This window comes from Gossypium hirsutum, chromosome D09 (assembly GCF_007990345.1).
Source record: "Gossypium hirsutum isolate 1008001.06 chromosome D09, Gossypium_hirsutum_v2.1, whole genome shotgun sequence".
NCBI lineage: Eukaryota > Viridiplantae > Streptophyta > Magnoliopsida > Malvales > Malvaceae > Gossypium > Gossypium hirsutum.
Window position 1 is genome coordinate 6,489,057 of NC_053445.1, and position 24,726 is coordinate 6,513,782.

General features: G+C 33.1%; 1 protein-coding gene and 1 long non-coding RNA gene across 4 annotated transcripts; one reads left to right on the forward strand and one right to left on the reverse strand.

The window, feature by feature from the left end:
- Positions 1-377: 377 nt before the first annotated feature.
- Positions 378-1,143, reverse strand: LOC107892781 (uncharacterized). Of its 2 annotated transcripts, XR_005918412.1 has the most exons (4): positions 1,044-1,079; positions 872-953; positions 623-775; positions 378-518 (listed from the first exon to the last, which is right to left on the reverse strand). It is a non-coding gene; the product is annotated as an uncharacterized lncRNA (long non-coding RNA). The 2 variants fall into 2 exon arrangements; XR_005918411.1 differs by having other exon boundaries at positions 872-1,143.
- Positions 1,144-1,538: 395 nt separating this feature from the next.
- On the forward strand, positions 1,539-14,392 carry LOC107892349 (inositol hexakisphosphate and diphosphoinositol-pentakisphosphate kinase VIP2). Of its 2 annotated transcripts, none has more exons than XM_016817414.2 (30): positions 1,539-1,949; positions 2,113-2,172; positions 2,503-2,549; positions 3,292-3,375; positions 4,249-4,312; positions 4,682-4,835; positions 5,200-5,270; positions 5,493-5,597; positions 6,016-6,108; positions 6,783-6,857; positions 7,404-7,489; positions 7,675-7,881; positions 7,967-8,066; positions 8,157-8,227; positions 8,771-8,852; positions 9,071-9,229; positions 9,590-9,632; positions 9,839-9,921; positions 10,063-10,125; positions 10,203-10,277; positions 10,859-10,984; positions 11,132-11,373; positions 11,589-11,633; positions 12,280-12,346; positions 12,573-12,644; positions 12,840-13,093; positions 13,176-13,233; positions 13,367-13,534; positions 13,705-13,779; positions 13,936-14,392. In XM_016817414.2, the coding sequence occupies exons 1-30, from the start codon at positions 1,857-1,859 to the stop codon at positions 14,200-14,202; spliced, it is 3,189 nt and encodes a 1,062-aa protein (XP_016672903.1). In that variant the 5' UTR covers positions 1,539-1,856; the 3' UTR covers positions 14,203-14,392. The 2 variants fall into 2 exon arrangements, with proteins under 2 accessions (XP_016672903.1, XP_016672904.1); XM_016817415.2 differs by having other exon boundaries at positions 1,566-1,931.
- The last annotated feature ends 10,334 nt before the right edge of the window (positions 14,393-24,726 follow it).

Below are 24,726 nucleotides of genomic sequence, written 5' to 3' on the forward strand. Positions count from 1 at the left end.
GTAAGCAATTACATGTGAGCTGGAGCTGTGAGTTGTAACATGTGACATGTTCATGAAATCAATAAAAAAAAACTATTTATTCATTTATTTATCTACTTGTATTTATAATTTAATTTTGATCCATGTGAAATTCGACCCCTTTTATTTAATATCCTCTATCATCACTATAAATACTTTTATAACCTCAATCTCAAAAAAGGAAAATACAAATTATTTTAAAATATTTCTGAAATAAGGCAGAATTAGGAGTTCAATTAAGTTTTTAGGTTAATTTTTTAAAAAAAATTAAAGAAATAGATCATTTTTAGAGAGAAGGTAAGGAAACACATTTATTTCCTTAATAAAAAAATCAGCATTAACCCACCTTTTTGGAGGGCGCAATTGAGAGTAGGGCCTTGAGGGGTCTTTGCAACCCTAAGGACAGGCGAAGTTTTGATTTTAGATAAAACGAGGAAATGGGTTACACCCATTGGCCCTGCAACATTCAAAAAGTCTTTCAAATTGTTCCTTTTCTTCTCCTGCAACCATTAAACAACGACAAACAATAAATCTAGTTAAAGGGACAACTTATAAAACAACAAAATTTCATTTTTTTTAAACAAAAAAGAGGGAAATGAATTACCTTGAGTTTGAGAGCAGTATAAGGAAGCATCAATTTCTCAAATCCATTTGAAGTTGCCTAAGAGGACCAGGAAGCTTCCCCCTCGAAAACATAAAACTATTCCGGATTTTATTCCCTGTGATATGGTCTACATTCGGTTGCTGTTGCCACAACCTGTTCGAATGGAGTATTGAAAGAGGAGAAGGATTTAGGGCTGGGTTTTTTAAGAAAGGGCAATTTTCTCTGGCAACTGTTGTTGGGATTACTCACAGGCGATCTGAGACGGTGGAGATTTGGTTCGAAGAAAACTGCTGTTGATGTTGGGAGGGAGAGGGTGGGGTGGAGCAGCAGGCTGGGGAGGGTAAAACAGAAACGATTAGCTAATCTTTACTTTTGGAACGGAATGGCTAATCGTTGTTGAAGCAGAGAAAATGAGTATTACATCCGTGTTGTAATAGGCCTGTAATAGGCAAAACATCAAACTAAACACGAGATTAAGTGGGGATTAGTGGGGCCCACGGATTAGGGGTGTATTGGCTAATCCAATACACCCAACCAAACATGCTCTTAGATTTTTGTTAGGTCACCCACTTGTCGAAAGATTTGAAGTTGCGCCAACCATTTTTTAAGGATAATGTTTTGGGTAGTAATAAAATAGTAGTTTATGGAAAATGACACACACAGCACCAAATTTGTTACTTGTCAGCTGATGTGTAAAAAATAAATTTCCAGAACTAAAATCTCCAATATAAAAGCATGGAATCAATAAAAAACAAAAAACCTTTTAACTTTACACGTCCCCTTCAGTTTCCTAAAGCAAAATCATGATCCACTTGCATATTCCAGAATCCAAAATCTCTTGTTCCCAAACATCCCCCAATAACATATATATTTTTTAATTTAAATAAATAAATAAAACAAATATGGAAAATAAAATCCGCTGATTTTTATTCATGTTTGGCTCCAAAACCGTTCCATTTCGTTTTCATCTCTAGTATTTCTCGTGACTCATACTCACCGCCTTGTTTGCTTTCTTCTTAGCTGAACCGCGTTCTCTGTTTTTTTTTGGTTAAAAAAAAGCCTTCTAGCTCTTGCATACGTATTCGTATACGTATTTCGTATAGAATACACGTATCTGGAGAAACTTCCGGTTCCGGTTGGAGTTGTGGCGGTGATTGGAAGCTGAGGATATTCGTTTGGTGTTTTCGCATCGTTTTCTGAGCGAAAAAGAAAAAAAAAAGAAGAAAGGGAAGAGATGGGAGGAGGAGATGAAGAAGAAATTAGAGGAAATAAGAAGATTACTGTTGGAGTTTGCGTCATGGAAAAGAAGGTGAAATGCGGAAGCGAGGTTTTTTAACCATCTTTTGTTCGCTCAAGTTTTCTACTAAATATATGAAAACTATACTTTTTTTAATGAAAACTTATTAAGAGAATGTATGATTTATTTAGTATTGCTCTGTTTTACTGCTTAAATTTAGAGCTTTTGAAAGTTTTCGTGTTTCTATTTGCAGGTTTTTTCTGCTCCAATGGGACAGATTCTGGACAGGCTTAAGGCTTTTGGCGAATTTGAGGTAGATCGTATATATTTTTTAAAGCCTAAATTTAAATGCATCTGCTTTATTTTATTTTATTTTTAAAATGAGGTAAATTTATGGAATTTGAATTAGTTGAGGAGAAATATAACTGCTGACTTGTGCGATATATGTATTTTTAGTTTTTATGAGGATAATCATGATTTATTGAAAAAAAAATTTAGTGTAAATTCTCTAGTTTTTCTTGAATACTATGGGGGGGGGGAATTTGTTAGTCCGTGTAGGCATGGAAGTGCGCGCGTTAAATGTTATGTTGTTTTATTCCTATAGATTCCTTGCACTGCAATGTTTCTTTTCTTTTTGTTGTAGGTTATATATTTTGGCGATAAAGTTATTCTTGAAGAACCAATAGAAAGGTACGTTTTCAGAAAATTAGTTGAAACACAATGACCCTGATTTACATTATGGTATTGCTGATAATATTGGTTATAATTAGTATTATCTTTGTTATTGGGACTCTTTACTTTCCCTAAATCATTCCTGTTCGGCACCTGTGTGTCTGACTTTGAGACATGATTTTAAGGGGTATGATCTCCAAACTGTGTGGATATATACTTGTATCCAAACTTCTCTAGACTTCAAGTCCGGTAACATATGTATTTTTAATTTTCTTGTGAATTTCAATAATTTGAACGTTAATGTTGATAAAAAAGAAGGAAAATATAGAAGAGGTGTGGAGGAGGGCCAACATTTGCAAATTAAATGTCCTGTTGAAGTCAGCACAAACTGGTTGCATTTATCTTGAAAATTTTGAAGTCTTCCGTTTAGCAGTTCCATCTCCCCATTGATTAACTGTTTTGACATTTGTTATTCTTTCAAAGAGTTTGAGTGGAGCAACTATGTCACTGAACATTAGTCCCTTGTTTGACATTTTACCTTCTCCCCCCCCCCACTCTCTCTCGTCTTCTAGGAGGACTGTCTGAGTTTTAGGAGGGAATTAAGGTAGAGGATTAGACAGAGAACCATGTATATTTGCATAACTGATGAATATAATTCTTGATATTATGGTTGCAATTCATGTTACTTCTCTGCCGTATTTGGGTTGAGAGGTTCTTTGTCATTAAATTGTCTAATGTATGATAGTTTTGCATATTTCAGCTGGCCAATCTGTGATTGTTTGATTGCATTCTACTCCTCTGGGTACCCCCTTGAGAAAGCTGAAGCATATGCTGCTTTAAGGAAGTAAGTTCTTTTAATATATATATTGTTTATTTTTATGCATGTATTCTATTTGCAAGTTCAAAATGAGTTATCATTCCATTTCAAATTGCAGGAAATTTTACCTAAATTTATATTTTAATATGATTACTTATTCTAATTCTTAACATGGAAAACTTGATATAATGATTTCAAAACTTTGGGATCAAACCTTCTGAGTAGACTTTATGGATATTTGAGCTGTTAATTAGGCCTCCTTATTAACAAGGAACATGCTAAATGTTCACCAAATTAAAATTGAAAAGTTAGGGAAGATTTCTGAGACAGGATACTAGGGGGAATATCTGGTAATTTGTTTTAAAAGCTTAATACAGGTCTTAAATGAGAATCTGTAATTAATGTAAGAAAAGAAATTATTTATAATAATTCTGATTGGATCTTGGATCTAAATTGCCAAGCATCAGCATGCAAAGTTTGCCTCATCAGTCCATCCATATGGAGAAGATTTAGGTCTTTGCAGTTGTAATATATTTTGGACTCTAAGGAGATTGACAATTAGAGGATGCTCAAGAGCAGCGGATAGGTGATGATTCAGTTATTTTCTCTCTAATTGAGGTAGGAAAATTAAAATTTGGGTCATGCATGACTGCAACAGGAACCACCTTTATATATTTAGTGGCATGTTTTCTACTAGTATACTATCATTTGAGTCGTCAGTTAGAGTGTAGACCTGCACTAAGTTTGGCCTTCTTATATTGAAGTATAATCTAAATGGTGTCTTCATCTGATTGTTCATCTTAAATATGTTCAACCAATATTTTGAAGATTGTAGAAATTTGATTTCTATTATAGTTTCTAATTAATTATTTTTGCAACTGTTTCTTCTCTATGATTCAGACCATTCCTTGTGAATGAGTTGGATCCACAACACCTTCTCCATGATCGACGGAAGGTTTATGAGGTATACATTCTAAACTTCCATCTTCACGTCAAGGTTTTTGATCCATAATCAAGTTCAGAAAACCAAGACCACTTTCCACCTTAGTTAGGGACATCAGGGCAGTTACTTTTACATAGCCCTTGACCTTTGGGAGAGGAGACCTTAATAGGGGGTTTCTTCTTCTGCCCCTTCTGTAATATCTTAACTTTGGAACCAAATGACAGTGTGGTTAAGTCTTGTACCATAGTTGGTCAAAACTTATATTCTTTGAGGGGGAAAAAAATTGTCCTTCCAGCTCTGCTGAGAACTAATTATATATATGGTTGAAATGTATAATGTTAATATAGCAATTGATTGACTAAAACTAACCTATTTATTTTTGGATTCTAGCGACTAGAAGAATTTGGAATTCCTGTTCCTAGATATGCCCTTGTAAATAGAGAAGAACCATACCAAGACCTGGATTATTTTATTGAAGAAGAAGATTATGTTGAGGTCCATGGAAATCGATTTTGGAAGCCATTTGTGGAGAAGCCTGTTGATGGTGAGTTTGGTCTTTATATTTCCTTTATCTTCTTGCATATATTTACTTCTCGCCAATATCCAGAGAATGAATTTAATATGGTTCTGTCATTCTTCTTGTTTCCATAAAGCTTGAACTTCCTTGCAAAGCATGTTAAAACATCTTTTCTTTTTGGTCGTGAAAAAGATAAACTAGTGGACATTTCATATATTGCTCATTTCTGCAAGCAGTTGAGTTTGAAACCTAATTCATGGTGCTCAGGAAGGATTCTTGTTCTTTTGTACTTCATAATTGCATCAGCAACAACTGCAGCTCTAGTTTGATTGGTTGACCCTTTTTCCAGTTTACACATAAGCTAACAACTTTATTTTGTTCTTCTTTGAAGGGGATAATCATAGTATAATGATATATTACCCAAGCTCAGCAGGTGGAGGCATGAAGAAATTGTTTAGGAAGGTCTGAATACCTACTTGAACTTATGGCTACAATTTTTCTGTAATTTTTCAGCTCTGATATGAGTTTTATAGCATCAGGGTTATTTTGGAAAATGCTTTTTTTGCTCATTTTCTTTTCAAATGCGGCTGCCAATATCCAAATAGCTGTCCCATGATCAATTTAATATTTAAATTGTAATATGGTATTATTTTTTTCTTTATTTTTTTTATTATCGTTTTTTAGGTTGGGAACAGATCAAGTGAGTTCCATCCTGAAGTTAGAAGAGTAAGACGTGAAGGTTCTTACATATATGAGGAGTTTATGCCGACCGGAGGAACAGATGTCAAGGTTGTGCATTTTGGTGAAAAGAAATTTCTAGTTAATTTATTGTTTTTTAAAATTATACTTGTATGAAACTAAATTCTTGTAAACTTTTTGCACTAAAGAAGAATACTATTTATGCTGAGCTGTGTTTGATTGGGAGAGAGTGGAGGGAAATAGATTATCAAGGGTACCTCACATTTGCAGTTTCTTTGAATTTGATACTATTAATTCAGAACTTAATTTGGCATTGACTTTTGTATCAATAAGAAATAGCTATCCTACTTGCAAGTTGCAATCACATATTGGTTTCTTGTGTTGTTGCTGGTTTTGTTTTGTTTCGGTTTTTTTTTTTGAGGTTTTGTTTAAGCATTAGCCAATACTCTTGCCTCTGCTTTCCCTCTCTTTTGCAAGTTTGTCTGATTATCTTGTCAAATGAATGTAGGTCTATACGGTTGGCCCTGAATATGCTCATGCAGAGGCTAGGAAATCTCCTGTCGTTGATGGTGTTGTTATGAGAAACACTGATGGCAAAGAAGTAAGTATTTGGTAATATATTATCCAAAGCATTTTCTTTATTTCTTTTCTTTGATGCATGCATATGAGTGCACATCAGAAATCCCTATATTTGTATCTTTTCAACACTTGATTCCAAACAATCTTTATCAATTATCAGGAGATTGTACCAATTAGATTGTTATGTGAAAGAAATTAAAGTCAGGTCATTAACTTTTAAGTTGAAACTCGGTATACATAAGGCATATGCCAGAGGAGGTAAACATGTCGTGCTCTATGATGCGCATATTGCTTTAGATGTTTTAATCGTTTGAATGACTTAAACCATTGCCCATACCTTCACAGTCCTGCATGGTGGAAAATGGCCAATAGGATACATTGTTAAATCAATAGTTTAGCAGAAAATCATATTTAAAATGATAGTTTGCAGGATATCAAATGCAAAAGCCTCTAATTTGGTTGTATCTTACTCAAGTAATGGTTTAAATTATTTGCTTGGATTTGTGGCTAATCATTTGCCATTAAATGCACGGTGAAAATTTATGGAAAGGTTAGTTATAATTGATGAAACATGTAGTACTAGTTTCTAATCACTTAGCGCTTTTGCTCCCATAATTGATTCAGTGCTATTACACTTGCACATGAAGGTTGGAAATACATGATGTTTGAAACATATCTTTATTACCTATATGACAGGTGAGGTATCCTGTGCTGCTGACACCTAATGAGAAGCAAATGGCAAGGGATGTCTGCATTGCATTTAGGCAAGCGGTACGTTGATTGAATCTCCTTTGCAACAGATGCCTTAGTGTTTGACCATTGTGGATACATGACCACATATGTTCTGCAAATATTACTTGAAAAGACTCACATTTGTTTTTCTTTCCACTATGCCTTTTCTTCCCTCCTCATTCTAACTTCTGATCCTTTGAAATGTGAAGTTTGCTATAATTATGTTCTCATAGTAATTTCTTTTGCACTGAGAGCGCGCCTTTTCTGAAAAGATTGATCACAAGCTCATATTAGCTTCTTGAGATGTTATTTGCACTTCTTGAGGTCTGTTTTAGGAGTTAGTCTCATAAGGCAATAAAGATCTTTGTATCGTGTTGGAGTTACTATCAATTTGGTTTACAAAGAATGGTTTTGTTCAATGGAAGAAAATTAATGTATATCTTTTTTCGAGGTTGTCTACGTGTTGCAGCAATATTTGCACATATCTTCTTTTATAATCGAACATAGAAAGGGTATACTAAGAAGTATGTGCTTTCCTTATTTTGACAGAACTGTCCATTTGATAACAACTTTGTTTTCTTGCAGGTTTGTGGGTTTGATCTTTTGCGTTCTGATGGGTGTTCGTATGTTTGTGATGTGAATGGATGGAGTTTTGTTAAAAATTCTCACAAGTAATGCTAATAAACTTCTCTTTGCTCTCGTGATTATTCATGGTGTTTTTAGCATGGGTCTTTTTCATTTGACTATACTACATATTGTCTTGAGTTGATGTGTTTATTTTCCCCTGTTCTAAACTGGTCATATTTTGTCTTGTTTAATTGTTTTGAAAAGACTTACAGGCTCTATTGTTATACAGGTACTACGATGATGCTGCTTGTGTTCTAAGGAAAATGTTCTTAGATGCAAAAGCGCCTCATCTTTCCTCAGCAATACCACCAACTTTACCATGGAAGGTAAACGAACCAGTGCAGCCTTCTGAAGGACTTACTCGTCAAGGAAGTGGAATCATTGGCACATTCGGGCAGTCTGAGGAGCTACGATGTGTTATAGTTGTTATTCGCCAGTATGTTACTCCATTTTCCTTACTGTTTTCCCTTAGTTTGTTGGAAATCCCTGCATTTTATTCATAAACTATCCTGAATGTGCAGTGGTGATAGAACTCCCAAGCAGAAGGTGAAATTGAAGGTTACTGAGGAAAAATTGCTAAACCTGATGCTAAAGTACAATGGGGGAAGACCCAGATCTGAGGTGATTGTTTCACTTCTTTATTGCGTACTTCTTTTCTACAAATAGATTCTGTTGCCTAAGCAACTGTTTGTTGTTTATACCACATATTAGACAAAACTTAAGAGTGCTGTTCAATTGCAAGATTTGTTGGATGCAACAAGAATGCTTGTACCCCGTTACAGGTAGCTCTTCGTTTTTCGTAAATTTTCTTATCTAGCAAAAACAATTTATAACATCCCCTTCATGACAACTTAAAACATCAAAAGGAATGAAAGCAAAAGTTTGTAACAGCGGATGTTATCGGACAGGAAAAAGGAATTGCAAAAAAATTAGTAGGATAGGAATTGAGATTTGTTTTAATGAGGCTATATTGTAATCACTAGTTGGTTAGTTGAATGAGAGAAGCTAAGAAGGTACCTAATGCTTGTTGGTTAGTTTACAAGAGGAAAGATGTGATTTTGACAGCTGAAGCAAAAGGAAAAAAAAGGGGGGGGGAATTTGAGCTGCCTTCTGGTACTTAACAGAACTTTGAAGGCCATTTTTCTTTCTTTATTTTCTTTTAATTATTTTTTGGGGGGTGGGGATGGGAGGGTGTTTACTACCTGTAGCCATATCTGCATATGATTTTTAGTTTTCCTTTCCCTATAAAGTACTTTATCACTTGGAATTTTGAATTTATTGAAAGATCAATAATGATTTATCTTTTGAATATTTATGTGATATAGACCAGGTCGTGGCAGTGACAGTGAAGCAGAAGATATTGAGCATGCTGAAAAGCTTCGTCAAGTTAAGGCAGTACTTGAGGAGGTAATATATCTTATCTTGAAATGACTTGCTTTTTCAGTCTACTAGTTTTGCTGCATTCATTGTACCATCGCACTCGGGAGACCTCTTTGTGTGGATGTAGAAGTTCATGATTCCTCATTCCTCCTTTATCATAAATTATCATTTCTTGATTATATAATATCCTTTTTTTAATTGTTAATGTGGGCTGGCTGTCTCATACTAAATGCTTTTGATTCCAGGGAGGGCATTTTTCTGGTATTTATAGAAAGGTTCAGTTAAAGCCTCTTAAGTGGGTTAAAGTTCCAAAAAGTAATGGTGAAGGTGAAGAAGAACGGCCTGTTGAAGCACTAATGGTTCTTAAATATGGGGGTGTCCTTACACATGCTGGGAGGAAGCAGGTAATAAATATGAACCTCCCTTTCTTAATTCCTACATTACTAGTTCAAGTACTTGTTCAATTAGCCGATAGTTTGTAAAGAGAATCACTTTTCACTTGAGAAGCCAAGCCATTCCATAAATTTAGAAAACTATTTGAATTTGAATTAAAAGTAAGGGATAGCATTGAAAAGTTAAACATGAGAAGGGTTTATTGAATTTAAAGTGGAAATTCACTTCAAGACATCTAAGGTTGGAACTTGGAAGGAAAGAAATTCATTTTGGACACAGCAATAAAAATTTAGCTAAATACCCGTTGCTTCATTTGTTTGTTTTCCTTTTTCTTTTCTCTTCCTTGATTTTTGTCTCTCAATCTCATGCAGGCAGAAGAACTGGGTAGATATTTCCGAAATAACATGTATCCAGGTTTCCAACAATAGACCCTTTTATCTTTGTTAGCAGTCTTCACCTTGTATGGCAGGAATGTGCTCGTTATAGATATGTTGACATTTTTTGTAGTTGTTCAAGTTAATCTTGACTCTTAAGATTTATTTTTATTTGTTTGGTAGATAAAATAGTGATGAATTCAGGCGTATGCAGCTTTTTCTTGATGGATTTTTATAAAATTACAGGTGAAGGTACTGGCCTGCTTCGCCTTCATAGTACATATCGTCATGATCTAAAAATTTACAGTTCTGATGAGGGCCGTGTGCAGGTATGCCTTAAGTCATAGATGAATGAGTATAGATTTTGATCTTTACCTGTTTGTGATTCATATCTGAACTAAGTTGCTATAACCTTATTGTCATTGTTGTTTGGCATTATTAATAGGTTTGTAAATTAAATCATTTAACAGATGTCTGCTGCTGCTTTCGCTAAAGGCCTGCTTGACCTTGAAGGGCAACTAACACCAATCCTGGTATGTAATGTTCCCTTAATGAGTGCATTCTTCCTTTTAACATTGAATTTGCTTGACTGAGTTGGTTATCCTTTTAGGTCTCCCTTGTTAGCAAGGACTCCTCAATGTTGGACGGACTTGACAATGCCAGCATTGAGATGGAAGAAGCCAAGGTTTATATCTCTTCTTGCCCTTGATTTTGCAAGCTGTTTTTGCATCATTCGGCAACTCATTAAACTAGAATTCTTGGCTTGGTAATTGATTTGATTTATCTATCCATTGGTGTGCTTTATGAAATTTTGACTACAAATGGCTTGATTATTTAATTGGGCCAAGAGCGGAGCTCTGAAAATGCTTATTTATGACCTTGAATGACCTGGATATAATCTGGAGAATCAAATAAGTTAACTCATGGATCCATATGAACATTTTCGACCTTGCATCAACCCATCAATTACCTGAATAAGGGAACTCTGGATCACTTGACTAAAGAGACTCTGATATAGTGTTCAGGAACAATCTAAAATCTTAAGCTCTAGGTGCCTGCTTAATAATGGGTTTATATTTCTGTGGACATGTTATTTAGTTGTGCGGTCATTAGTTATTGCCTTCTGCAATGTTGTTCTCCATCTATTTCCATAAGTTACCATTGTACCCTTCCCACCTAGAACAGGGTATAAGGACAGATCATTCAAGGTAAAATCGTTCTTTCACATTTTTGAGTGCTGTCTTAGACTTCCTCTGGATTTTGCAGGCTAGGCTGAATGAAATTATAACATCTGGTGCAAGGAAAATTCATAGTAACGGAACATCTAAATGTCCTTGGATGACTGATGGAGCTGGATTGCCTTCTAATGCTTCTGAACTGCTTCCGAAACTGGTAATTTCATCATACCAAGTGAATATGCAACACTGTTGTCACTCCTCTCCTCCCTTTGTTACCAAGTGAATATGCAATAGAAGATTCTATTGCAAGTATTTCCAATTTTTGTTGCCTCCTTTTCATTTTGCACCTCTTATATACCAGGTAACCTTGACTAAGAAGGTTACTGAACAAGTGAGACTACTTGCCAAGGATGAAGACGAGACTCTTACAGAAGCAAGCCCATACGATGTGATTCCTCCATACGATCAAGCAAAAGCTCTTGGTAAGACAAATATTGACGTCGATCGTATTGCTGCTGGATTGCCTTGTGGTAGTGAGGGATTCCTGTTGATGTATGCTCGGTGGAGAAAACTTGAAAGAGATTTGTATAATGAACGTAAAGAGTAAGTATCTACCATTCATTCTTCCTTGTACTTGTGCATTAGGTATCTGAATATTATGCCGGTTATGTTAAATTGTCATTCATGTACATTGTATGAAGAGCATTATCCATCTTTAAGCTAGCTATAAATTTCCATTTAGTGTCTTGAAACTAGAATTCTTAATTAATATGTTATTCTAGCATTATTGTTTTTACTAACATTGGACTTTCCTGCAGACGCTTTGATATAACTCAAATTCCTGATGTTTATGACTCTTGCAAGTGAGTAGCTATTTTAATTCTATAAGCATTTTCTTTTCTAGATAATAGGCACTCTATGCACAACGAATTCTATAGTTCAGAAAGTGTGTGGAAATCCTTTCTTCTTGGTTTAGAATTTCTCTTTGCATCCTAAATTTTCTCCCAATTTAGTTTTCTTATTTATTTTCATTGATCCTTTTAATTTTTTAAACAGAAATTTGAAAATCGTCTATTTGTCTCAAGGAGATTGTTGCATGATTGCATTCCAGCACCACACGTTATTGCTGAAGTGAATATCTCTTTGAATTTTAGAAAATGAACCCATCTATGATGATGGTGTAGGTAGATTGAGGAACTGGAGATTGCATCTCACCGTAGTATTGGATTTAGGGTTGAACATTTGCTTCTTTTAAGGAGATATCTGCATATTTAGCGTTTGTTTAGATTAGGAAAAATAGTGCATTGATAAAATGCATAGTATGGCATCGCCATAATTTTGATGTCCATAAACCTATTATACAAATCTCCTAAAACTCAAGCAATTTGCTCTGTCTTGATTTTTAAATTTTAGAACTTTCACAATACATTAAGTTCTTGGCCTTTACAAATTTAAACGCTTCGTTTCTTTCTGAACACTTTTATATGTTTGATTAACCTACTATTGCAGATATGATCTTCTGCACAATGCTCATCTTAATCTGAAAGGTCTGGATGAGCTCTTTAAAGTTGCCCAGGTAAACATCTTTACCACCATAGAGTTGATTTTTTACAATGGTTATATTAGCAGTTCGCCCCTATTTAATCTTAATCAGCCATACGTACTGATCTGCAATCTCTTCATTTACTTTTTTCTTTTCTTCTTTTGGTGACTACATCCTATTGCTTTCCAAAGTTTTCTAGGCTGCTTATTGACCTTTGCATCTGTTTTTGTCCTAACTAGTCTGTGTGATCTTGTCGCAGCTTCTTGCAGATGGTGTCATCCCTAATGAATATGGCATTAATCCGAAGCAAAAACTAAAAATTGGTTCAAAGGTGATTACTTTCTGCATTTCTTATTCAATTAGAAATGTTCGGACAAAAGATCATACTTAGTATTTTTACTTAATTTATTAATGTTAGAAGGTCCTTAATGCTTCCCACTTTAACGATGTACATTTAACCTTCATTAATGCAAATGAACTACTTGCAATTCTCCCCACCCCCCTAATTTTTATTCTGTTCCTTTAGATTGCGCGCCGTTTGTTGGGTAAAGTTTTGATCGATCTGAGGAATACTCGTGAAGAAGCCCTTAATGTTGCTGAGTTAAAAAGTAACCAAGACAAGTGCTCAAAATCAACTAAGAATGGGAAGGATGATAAAGATTGTGCACCAAAGTTTTTCATCAATGGGGATGACACAAGGCGATCTAGCACCACAAGTGAAATTTCAATGGATCAAGAAGATGACGATGATAAAGAAACCAAATACCGTTTGGACCCAAAGTCGTATATAAAATCTTTAACTCATGCATTATTCCCTGTATTTTACTTTTATCATCTTATATTTGACTCTTTGTCCATTCAGGTATGCAAATGTCAGGACACCTGAGCGGCATGTGAGAACACGCCTTTACTTCACATCAGTAAGTGCAAATCACGAAAGAACTAACCATTCTCTTTTCTCGTGTTCAACCTAACAGGCAGACTTCCAAATTTGCTATATATGTACTTCCAATTATTTTTGCTAAAAATAATTTGGCTTGATTTGTCTGACAGGAATCCCATATCCATTCCCTCATGAACGTGCTTCGTTACTGTAACCTGGATGAATCTCTTCAGGGAGAAGATAGTCTTATTTGCCAGACTGCCTTGAAACGTTTGTATAAAACCAAGGAGCTTGACTACATGAGTTACATTGTGATAAGGATGTTTGAGAATACAGAGGTAGGGGCCTTACTTTATTATAGGTCCTTCTTAGAGAGAGATGGTCAAGTCATTAAGCTAAATGCTGCCATATCCAGCCATTGGTAACAAGTGGCATTCCTAACAAGTCGACCTTTATATTAACTGATTTCTCATACTGTGTGTATGTATGTATGGAATTGAAATTACAGGTAGCGTTAGAAGACCCAAAAAGGTTCCGCATCGAGTTGACATTTAGCCGTGGTGCAGATTTATCCCCATTGGAGGTAATACTGTCAAATATACAAAGAGAAACTCTAATGGAAGAAACGATCAAAATCTGAAGTTAATTCCAATATTTTTTCAATTTTATATAGATATGAACCATTTTTATACTTCTTGTTGGCTGCATGAAACTACACTAATGCAATGTGCGTTGACAGATGAATGACAGCAAGGCTGCTTCACTTCACCAAGAGCATACATTGCCGATAATGGGTCCAGAAAGACTGCAAGAACTGGGATCCTATCTGACATTAGAGAAAATGGAAAAGATGATTCGTCCGTTTGCAATGCCCGCGGAAGACTTCCCTCCTCCAGCAACTCCTGCCGGATTTTCGGGTTACTTTTCCAAAAGTGCGGGGGTGCTTGAGCGTCTGGTAAATCTTTGGCCTTTCCATAAGAATGCTGCTCATACCAATGGAAAATAACAAATTCGTTCTTCATTTTCCCTTTTCTTTTTGTTGTGCTAATGATGCATCTCACTTTTTTGTTTCTACTTCTGCTCAATATAACAACCAAGAAATGTTTGACTAAAACAGTTTTCTCCTGACGACTTTCAACAACTGAGTTTTGTTGGAAGATTTAAAATTGTATAAAATTTCCCTCTCGTTAAAGCAATTTTGAAAAGAAAATAGGGAGGTTTGGTTTATAGAGTAGGTGGCTGGGTGTTCAAGTTATTTGGTTTAATTTAGAAAAAAAATGGGTGAATTATTTGAGGTCCAGTAATTTGAGTATGGAGAAAGTTGTATTTAAATATCCTAGTATTCCGCTTGAGACATTTTTGGGATAATATTTGGATGTTTAAATGATTATCCGTGGATCCGTAATTTTAATACGCTTTTGAATTTTTTAGTTACAACATATTTAAATTTTGTAGATAAAATCATATTTTAATCCTCAATACTTTTTTGAATTATAATTATAATTTGCACAAATTAACATATAATGCATAAAAAATATTTAAAAAAAATAATATTCAAAATAAGATAATTATTTTAAATCTCTCCACATTTTTTTTTATCAGAGAAATACATTTTTTAACATCTTTTCTTAAATTATATAATTTTAATTAAATCATTGGAATCTTTAAATTTGTCACTATTTGGGAAAATATTTGGTCTTTTAGGAGTGAAGATTTTAGACTTCACAAACAAGATTAACTCGAATATTAAAAAATAGAGACATGGTAATTTTTTAAGAATGTTTATAGAATAAAATATATATATTGTCAGTGTAACAAATATTAAATTTTATTTTTATTGTTTTATTTATTCAATTAATTAAATTATTTTAAACATAAATCTAATTAATATTTATAGAATTAAAATAAATATTATTATATGAATTTATTTTAAAAGATTATAAACAACCTAATCAACGGTTAAATTGTACCGTGCTTTTGTTTTAGCATCCAGCCATAAAATTTTTTATTTTAATTATTAAACTATTTGAATTGGACTTTTTAATTGCTGTTTCGTTAAGTTTGAAATGGTTGGCACATTTAATTCTCTGACAAATAACTTGAATGGCCAATTAACTATGTTTCATTTTAATCCATTTGTAATATCCAATTTTAGTCCGGGCTCACAAAAAAAAAACCTAAAGTAATATCATTTGGTCTAATCGGAATTGCCCATTACTTGAAAAGGTTGAAAGTCCATCTACAAGCTTATGGAAACATAATCTTCAGGGATATGCAATCTTAGATATGATATGCAATCTTAGATATAATATTTAATCTTAGATATGATATGCAATCTTAGAAAATATGATTTTGTAAACTTAGAGATTTAATTTGTAGATACCCTTTAATCTCAACCGTTGATGTAATTGATCTGTACCGTTGGATTTGGGGGAGCTCAACTATAAATAGAGGCCTCTCCCTTCATTGTAAAAAAAAAAGGAAAAAAGAGGAATTATATATTTTTTTAAAGGTGGCTTACTATTTTTTTCGATTATTTTTTTACTTATTTACGATTTTAAAAAAGAGAGAAGGTGATACCACTGCGAATTTTATTTATTTATTTTATTTAGCCCCTCCGCCTTTTAATGTTTTTGTAATTAAGTTTTTTTTTTTTAATTTACCCTTTTATTTATTTTAAATTCCAATTTAATTCTTTTGAACGGCGCCATTTTAGAGGAGAAGGGAAAATTTCCCTTCCAGCCCCTCTATGTAATTCGAGCGTTCAATTAAGTCCTCCAGACTTTATTTATTTGTGAATTTACCCCGGATCTTTACTGGCGATCCAATTTAATCCATTTTCATATTTTCTTTAAAAATCAATATTTTTGATAATGTAATTGTATTCTTTTATTTTTATTTTATAATTCTCATATGCAATTATTATTATTTTTTTATATATGTATATTTTTAAGCATGTATTTATGTTTTTTTAATACTAAAATTTTCGCGTACTTATATTTTATATACACATGTTTAATTTGTTTAATTAATTTTAATATTATATTAATTGTTTAAAACTTATGTATTTTTTTATGTGTACAGGTATGTTTTTTTATCATTCGCTTATTAATTTATGTTTGCATATTTTTATTATTATCTTGCCTATTTATTTGATATTTTGCACGTCATTATTTTATATTCATTTGTTTATATAATTTCTATGCTATTGTTGTATTTGTTATCACGATATTTGCACATATAATATAACGTTACATCATCTTTTACTCAAATTTAAAAATAGAAAATTTTCAAAATTGAGATAATGCTCGTATTTAGGATTTTCAAGGAAATTGAGCCTTAACGTATTGGGTTTCAATTTTCTTCGTTAAATCTAACAATCGAGCATTTCTCTTTAATCAAAAAATAAGAACTCATTATTGGGAATTCAACACGTTGTGTCCTAACGTATTGGATGTGATGCAATGATTTCTCGAAATGAAGATTTTTTCTAAAAAATAATAAGGGAAATATTCCGAGTTTGGGATTTTAAAGGAATTGTGCCCTAACGTATTGGGCCGCGATTTCTTAAATCTTGAATAAATGGATATTCTTTTACATTTTTTATTGCACTAGTATTTTGCCCTAATTCATTTTTGGGGAAAATTAGAATGTCGTGCCCTAATGTATTGGGTGTGGTATTTTCTTTCTCTGAAATGATAAGGGTCTTAATACGTAACGTTTTTAAGTTTTGCTAAGGATTACGTTTTTTTTAATTTTCGACATTAAGACATTAATCAATTAACTAGGTACCAATTTTTGGGCGTAATGAGGATACTAATCCTTCCTCATACGTAACCGACTCCCGGACCCGTTTTTCTAAAATTTGTAGACCAAAGTCATTTTTAGGTGACCCAATCACACCTTAATAAAATATTGGTGGCGACTCCCAATTTTTATTTTTTTAGTCGACAACTTAAAAAAATTTTGTTTTCAAAAAAATAGTTTCGACACAATTAATTATAAAAGATTTTTGATTTAATCATTAAAGTTTTTAAAATATTAGCCACCATGCAGATAATAGAAGTTTGATGTGGCTATTTTAATAACTAGTTTTATCCTTCAATATTCATACATTCTATTAATTTAGTTCTAATTCTAAAAAAAATCAATAAATTTAACCTTAAACTGTTTTTTTTTAGTATTTGGTGTTAAGGCTGTTTTTAAAATAATCTTTTATAAAAGAACTTTTCTCAACTTATGATCTTTTTGGAGCTGAAAATTAAAAACATTTAAATTTTTCAGTGTCGAAAAAGTATTATTTAATCTAAAACGTTAAAAGAAAATTTCACCAACTTGTCATCTTTTTGGTAGAGAAAACTAAAACCTTCAAGTTTTCCTGCACTAAATAACACCAATTTGTGTATGGAGTAGGTTGTATTTAAAGATTTTATTAGTTTCTTGGAATTAGGAGTCACAATTTGGATTGTGACTTATATATGACAAAAATAAGAAGATAGAAATGAACTGTCATAGAATAGTCAAGAAAACAACTCGAAAAACACCATCACAGTCATGATTTTGGTAAGTTTCTAGGTACCTCATCATCGCAACTTTTTCTTGGTTTAAGGCTTTAGCCTATTCATGAAAAAGAAAAAGCCTCTTTCTCACCCACGTCGAATATTTGGAGGATTAATTCACTAGACTTCCACACATCTTCTCGAACAATGCCTTGTTGCGTAAACCGTCACAACTTGGCCCGAGCCTTATCCTTAACATAATTAGGGTAAAACTATTACTTGGATTCTGTTTATAACTACAACCTTGTCCCAATAACGACACCACCTCATTTCTCATATGTACACTTACAACTCCACTCTTAGCATGGGTATTGTTGCTGATAAGCCATAAAAGTAACATGTTTTTAATCCTATTCTTGATGCATTTTTGGATGATTTATTATGTAAATTAGTGAATTTGATGCTCCTAATTTTTTAAATTCATGTTTCTATACTTAGGTGAGTATAGGGGAGCGAAAGGAGCGAAAAACAAGCCAAAATCTAGCAAAAAGAGCTATTTTCAGCATTTACACGGCCTGAGCATTTCCACATGGGCTAGCCACACGCCCATGTGTTAGCCCGTGTCGATTTCGTACCCTGTTTCCCAAACACATAGAAAAACCCAATTTTTAGGCTTTCTGAGCATTCTAAAGTCTATAAATAACAATTAGAAGAAGACCTAAGGGGGACGCAGAGAAGATTGAAGAAATTACTCGAAAAACACCATCAGAGCCAACTCAGAAACGGATCTCCTTCAAGATTGAAGATCTCCTTTTAACTTCTTTCGAAGTTTATTTGAATTTCTTTATGTCTTGTAGTTTTTCTGACTTCGAGATGTTTTCTTTTCAGATTATGAACTAAATTCCTTAGATACCTAGGGAAGATGAAACCTATGATGAATCTTATTATTTGATTTCTGAATTACATGATAAATACTTGATTCTTGTTCTCAGTTATGTATGCTTATTTCGTACTTTAATATTTTAGGGATATTAATTCATGTTTAATGTTCTTATTTCAGTGGAGCAAAAGTCCCTGTTTAAGAGTAGATCTAGCATAATTGAGTGGAGTTGCATGCAATCCTAGAAATAGAACGACATAAATCTACCAAATTAGAGTCAAATCTAATAAGGGAATCCATAGATTGAGTTAATGTGACAATAGAGGTTTTAATTAGAAAGAGATTTCGATTAATCAACTTAGAGTCGTTGTTCTTACACTCGAAAGAGATATTAACATAATTTAGGGATTTTTACGGATCAAGACACAAGTGAATAAAATATTTAATTCAGATTCGGAATAATAAGTGAAGTCTAGGTGGATTCTTTCCTGGGTATTGTCTTTATCTTTGGTTATCTTCAAATATTTTCCTAATTCATTCTCTGTAGCGTTCTTAGTTCATTTAGATTAGTAAATTTAGATTAAAATAATAATCCTAATTTATCGACTAAATAATAGAAAAATAGTAATTACTAGTACTTTTAGTCCTCGTGGATACGATATTCCCTACTCACCATAGCTATACTATTGTTCGATAGGTGTGCTTGCCTTTGTCGTAATTATAGTTAGTTTAGTGACTATCAGTTGCCAATACAGGAGGATGTGGGTTCGAGTGCGCTAAAGTCCATTATCCTCCTATTTATGGGTTGAGGAGGGGCTATGGGTAGTTCTAGGTATTGTGTCAAAAAAAATATAATCAGAACTTATAAAAGATTGTTAAAAAAAATTCATGTTCATTTTATACACTTGATTTTTTTAAAAAATTTAAAATCGTCCAAGTTAAAGTTAAAAAAAGGAGTAATTATAGGGATTGGAAATCCAATCTTGATCTTATATATAACCCAAGTTGGTTTCGTTTGGTACAACTTTATATAAAATATTAAAAATTAAAAGATGTGAGGAATTACAAATTTGGGAAAACGAATCTCAATCTTTATATATTAAATCCCCATGTGAAGCAATAAGATTGTGACAAAATCTTCCAAGTTTTGAGGCCTTAGAGGGGAGATTTTGTCAAGGAGTTGCTGTTAGTGCCTTAACACTACACATTTCATTATGCATAAAAACAACAATAATTCAAAAAAAGTCCCTATCATTTAAAATGTCGAATCCACTTTGTGGATACCTCCATTTTGCTAATAAGAATATTATATACACTATGAATCACTTTAATTTTATCCTGTTAGTTAGGGATAGGTTATATTTTTTTAAGGATGGTCCCTGCTTTTATCATTTTCTTTTAAAATTGGTCCATAATAGATATTTTTCATCGTCGGTTTAAAAATTAGGTATAATAATTTAGCAGTCAATCTCTATAAAATTTGTCAATTTGGCTCTACTCCACTCCCTTGTGATTTATTTTTTATTTAAATATTTAAAGTTGACACGTTTTTTTTTTGGTGATAAACAAGAAACAATAATTTCATCAAATTAAATTGAACAAAAACAACCTTAACTTTGTCCAGTTGCAGAAAACCCAAAACTTCATTTGGTGCATCATAATAACATACCTAATTCATTCCTGTCATTCAACTTTCATAATCCGTTGAATCCTCCTAAGCACTGTAGTTCCTGGGCCCATCATCACATTGTCTTGTAAAACTCTGAAATGTTTGAATTTGAAATTGAATTTGACTGTGATTCTTAAGCACTATGATTCAAATATTTGAATTTGATATGTTTTTAATCATTTATTAAAAACTAAAAATCAGTAACTATGAGATGTACTGTGGTGATTGTTCACTTTATCCTTTAACCATAAAATTTGGGGTTCAATCCCCACCCATGATTAGTTGTTTACCTCTTTATAAACAACCATGGTAATGAAATCCTAAAACGTGAATTTGTTGATGTTATTGTGTATATGTTACATTCTTTTCTTTTTTGCTATTAATTTCATTTATTAATTTCAAACAATCAAAATTATAAAAAAATTCTTAGTTTATACTATGATATTGAAAAAGTGATTACTAATTTAAATATTTCATGAGAAATAATGAAGTTATATATATTTATTTAGTACTCGAGTCATTTAAAAAATAATAGCTAATTTTTATAACAACAGTTGGATTAATAAATAATTTGGTATTTAAGTTTTACACATTCTTCTAATGTGATATTTGTGTTATTTTTTTATTTAATTTGATACTTATATTTGGCAAAAGTTATATATTTTGGTACCCAAAGACAACGATGTTAATTTTGTGTGTGTTTAATTCAGGTTTTAGGATTGATTTAATAAAAGTTAGTTACTAATATTATTAGGTTTGAATTTTTTATGATTTTATTAATGCAATAAATTTAGGGCTGAATTATAGAAATATGCTGAAAAACAATTGAGCAAATGTGTTGATTGTTTTTTTTTTTTTGAAATTTACCAATTTAGACTGTTTTTGGAGAGAGAAAGAAAAATGTGTCCTATAGGGCGCATTCTCTTTCCAGTGGAAACTTTTTCAATGGCTATAATACCCCAACAACCATAATTATCTTATATAAACCCCTCCAAACTTTATTCTTTTCAACTCAATAGACAATCCGCAATCCTCAATCCCAAATTCTCGATTCTCAATTCTCGGTTCTCGATTCTCAATTCTCGCTTCTTGATTCTCAATTCTCAAATCTCAATTATTTTTTTAAAACTCTTTCTTTGAATCTTATTCTTTTCAATTTTGTTTTATTCCTTATAATTTGTAAAATGGCAAATCAATTTATTCGTTTGGATGAGAAACATATATTCAACGTTCAATTACAAAAGGTAGGAAAATATTATTAAATTATTTAATTCTAAATAGTTAATTATTATGTTGTTTACATGATTAATTATCTAATTTTATATACTCAGGCCGAAGTGTAACTAAGGCTTTCAAGTTTACAAATGTTATGCTGTTAATGGATGGAGCATAACTGGGGCCCTAGTTAACGGTCGTTATGCGGGTACGACAACGAGTTTCTCCTCGTTAGAGGAGTATTGTAACACCCCAAACCCGGCCTAGACGTTATGGTCGAATCTGGCGATGCCACATGGAAAGGGATTTGAAGACAAGATTGTCGAGTTTAAAAATCGTTACAGTAAGTTAGCTTTTATTAATTCAAAAAAAAACTTGTTGATTTGCTTTAAAATTTGTCTCTTAGCGGAAGCTTTTGTAACCAATTAATTTATGGAAAATTGTTTCTATTTACGAAAACTTTAGTTTTTAGAAAAATCATATTTTGTTGAGTTGCAGTTTAAAAAAATCCATAAAAACAGTATAAAGTCCCAAATTTAAAGCCAACTAGTTCATAGTCCAAAAGTTACATAAAAAACCCCAAATAAGTAATAAATTCTAGACATTAACGGGAAACAGTCCAAAATTTATGTGTGGCCACCGTTGAGTCCTCCGCTGCACCGACCCGTCAAGTCTGGGGATTACTTGTACAGATTAAACAGAGAAAAGGTGAGTTTTCGCAAACTCAGTGTGTAATCCCCACAAAAAACATGCATACAAATAATCAACAGAATTCAGTTAGATACAGTCAGGGGTCTGTCCCCATCACAGAACCAGTTTGGGCCTTAGCCCATTCAGATACAGTCTTAGAAATACATTAGGGCCTTGGCCCATATCAGATACAGAATGCAGATACAGTAAATCAGAATCTTACCCACTAGCCTCTACACATCATCTTCGTCCAACCCTACACATCATGTGGGGATTAAATCAACTCACCCATCCCTACACACCATGCTGTACCCACATAATCAGAAGGTTACAGGTGAGTTGCTAGATAACAAACTTAATAGCCTTTCAGACACTTCCTCCAAATATCATCAACCCACCCCGATGCAATGTAACATACAAAATATGTCATGCCATTATGCAATTAATAGTACATACATTTAGATATCATAAGTCATGCTTGGTATAGAAATCAGACAGACAAGTCACATATATAGGGGTCTAAGTAAAGCTTACCGACCCTACAGTAGGTCCATAGTCGACTTGGGCAACCCTTGCAACCTTATAGAACTTTTCAGAAAAATGGGCTCACACGCCCATGTGGCCCACTCGGCCCAAATTAGCCTTGGCCACGTGATCCATTTTTAATGTAACTCGTGCTAGTTAATTATTCATATATATTTTCACTATTTACTTATATGTTCCTTCAAAGCTGTCTACTTGAGTCACTATTACTAAATTATTTATATCTTGAGCTATAGAATTTTGAATTAAGATCTGCTTGATGTTTTTAAAACTAGACTCAAATACTTTTCTACCATAAAATTTTCAGAATTTTTGGTTCAGCCAATAAGTACAGTAAAATCCTCAAATTTATCCCCATTCTGCTGTCTGACAACTTCGTCCCTTCTTTGCTAAAAATTAATTATCTCTTAGTAAAAATTTTTGATGATGTTTTCATTTGTTTCTATTGAAAATAGACTCATTAATAATTTAAACATGTAAATTTTAACCCCTAATTATTTTTCTCTATTTTTTTATGATTTTCCAAAATTAGAACAGGGGAACCCGAATTCATTCTGACCTTGTCTCACAAAACTTATTATATCTCACGATTTACAATTCCATTACTTACACCATTTCTTTTATAAGAAATTAGACTCAATAAGCTTTAATTCCATATTTTATTCATCCTCTAATTAAATTTCCATAATTTATGACGATTTTTCAAAATTAGCCTACTGCTGCTGTCCAAACAACAAGAAATTTCAGCTTTTCGCCGAATCTTTTTTTTTCTTTTTCAGGTACACACCTAGTTCTGTTTGATGCACACCTTGTTCTGTTTGATGCTAAAAAAGTCCTTGAGCACTCCAAAGCCTAAAATCAAGATACTCAAAATCAATTTAACGGATTTATAAGCGAATTGACAACCAAGAACGAACAGAAACCTAACTTGCCACCAACGATAACCCTCCGTTTAACTATTGTTAAGGCGAGAACACTAATTCACCAATCCGAGCCTCCTCCTACGTCCAAATCGCAGAGAAAAAATATTACCACTTTAGTCGTTAAGAGATTCATGATGGAAACGAAGAGAAACACTTACTGAAACTACGTGAGCACTAACCGCGTACGAAAACGAAGGAAAATAAATGAATTAGGGAAAAATCAAGAAGAAGAAAAAAAAAAGAGAAATATGGAACAACTCAGAGAATTTCAGCAAGTGGAGAGGGAGAAGAATAGATAACATAATTTTTTTGGGAAAAGAGAGTCAAAATTCGGTTATGGGAAACAAAATAAAATAAAATAAAATCTCGATAACCCCCAAAATCCCTTAATATTCTCCCCTAATTCCCACTACACATCCACTACTCAGAATCCCCCTATTATCTAACTCTATCCTGAAATCTAAGTAAAAAAATAATATCCTTACCTGCATAGAGATTCGAACACAAGACCTCTACCATAATAGCACACAATTTAACCACCAAACTAGCAAGCTCATTCTAATGTAATTTACCCAACAATCAAATAAAAGCCTACTGAACAAGAGTAAGGCCTAATTCATTCAAAATACCAAAATTTTCCCAAGCGAATGCTTGAACTTGGGACCTCCCAAACACTCCCAGAACACATAACCATTAAAGCTAACAGTTATTTGTGTTATATTTTCACAATAACGAAATTAGAAATTTTGGGGCGTTACAGTATGCTTTATAAATCCCATACAGAAGTACAAGGAAGAAAAACATAGGGGTCTTCCAGTATAATCAAATAATTCGTGTTATCCATCTCCACCAAAGACAATGACCTTATTAGTAAAACCTGTTACATCCCAATTCTATCACAAGTTATAGTAACGGGGTCACCACCTTTGGTGGACATGGATAGAATGAATTACTTGATTATACTAAAATGGCACTATGTTTTTCTTCCTCGTACTTTTGTTTGGGTTTTATAAAACATCCTCTTCTAACGAGGAAAAACTCGTTGTCGTGCCCGCATAACCACTGTCAATTGGGGCCCCATCTATACTCCATCCATTGACAGCATAATCTT

What these genes read in the sequence shown, in the direction of transcription:
- LOC107892349 (XM_016817414.2), top strand. Translation starts at nt 1,857, where the DNA reads ATGGGAGGAGGAGATGAAGAAGAAATTAGAGGAAATAAGAAGATTACT. An exon ending in ATGCTTGTACCCCGTTACAG is followed by an intron (nt 8,228 to 8,770) that starts GTAGCTCTTCGT and finishes TATGTGATATAG; the next exon opens with ACCAGGTCGTGGCAGTGACA. An exon ending in AGCTCTTTAAAGTTGCCCAG is followed by an intron (nt 12,347 to 12,572) that starts GTAAACATCTTT and finishes ATCTTGTCGCAG; the next exon opens with CTTCTTGCAGATGGTGTCAT.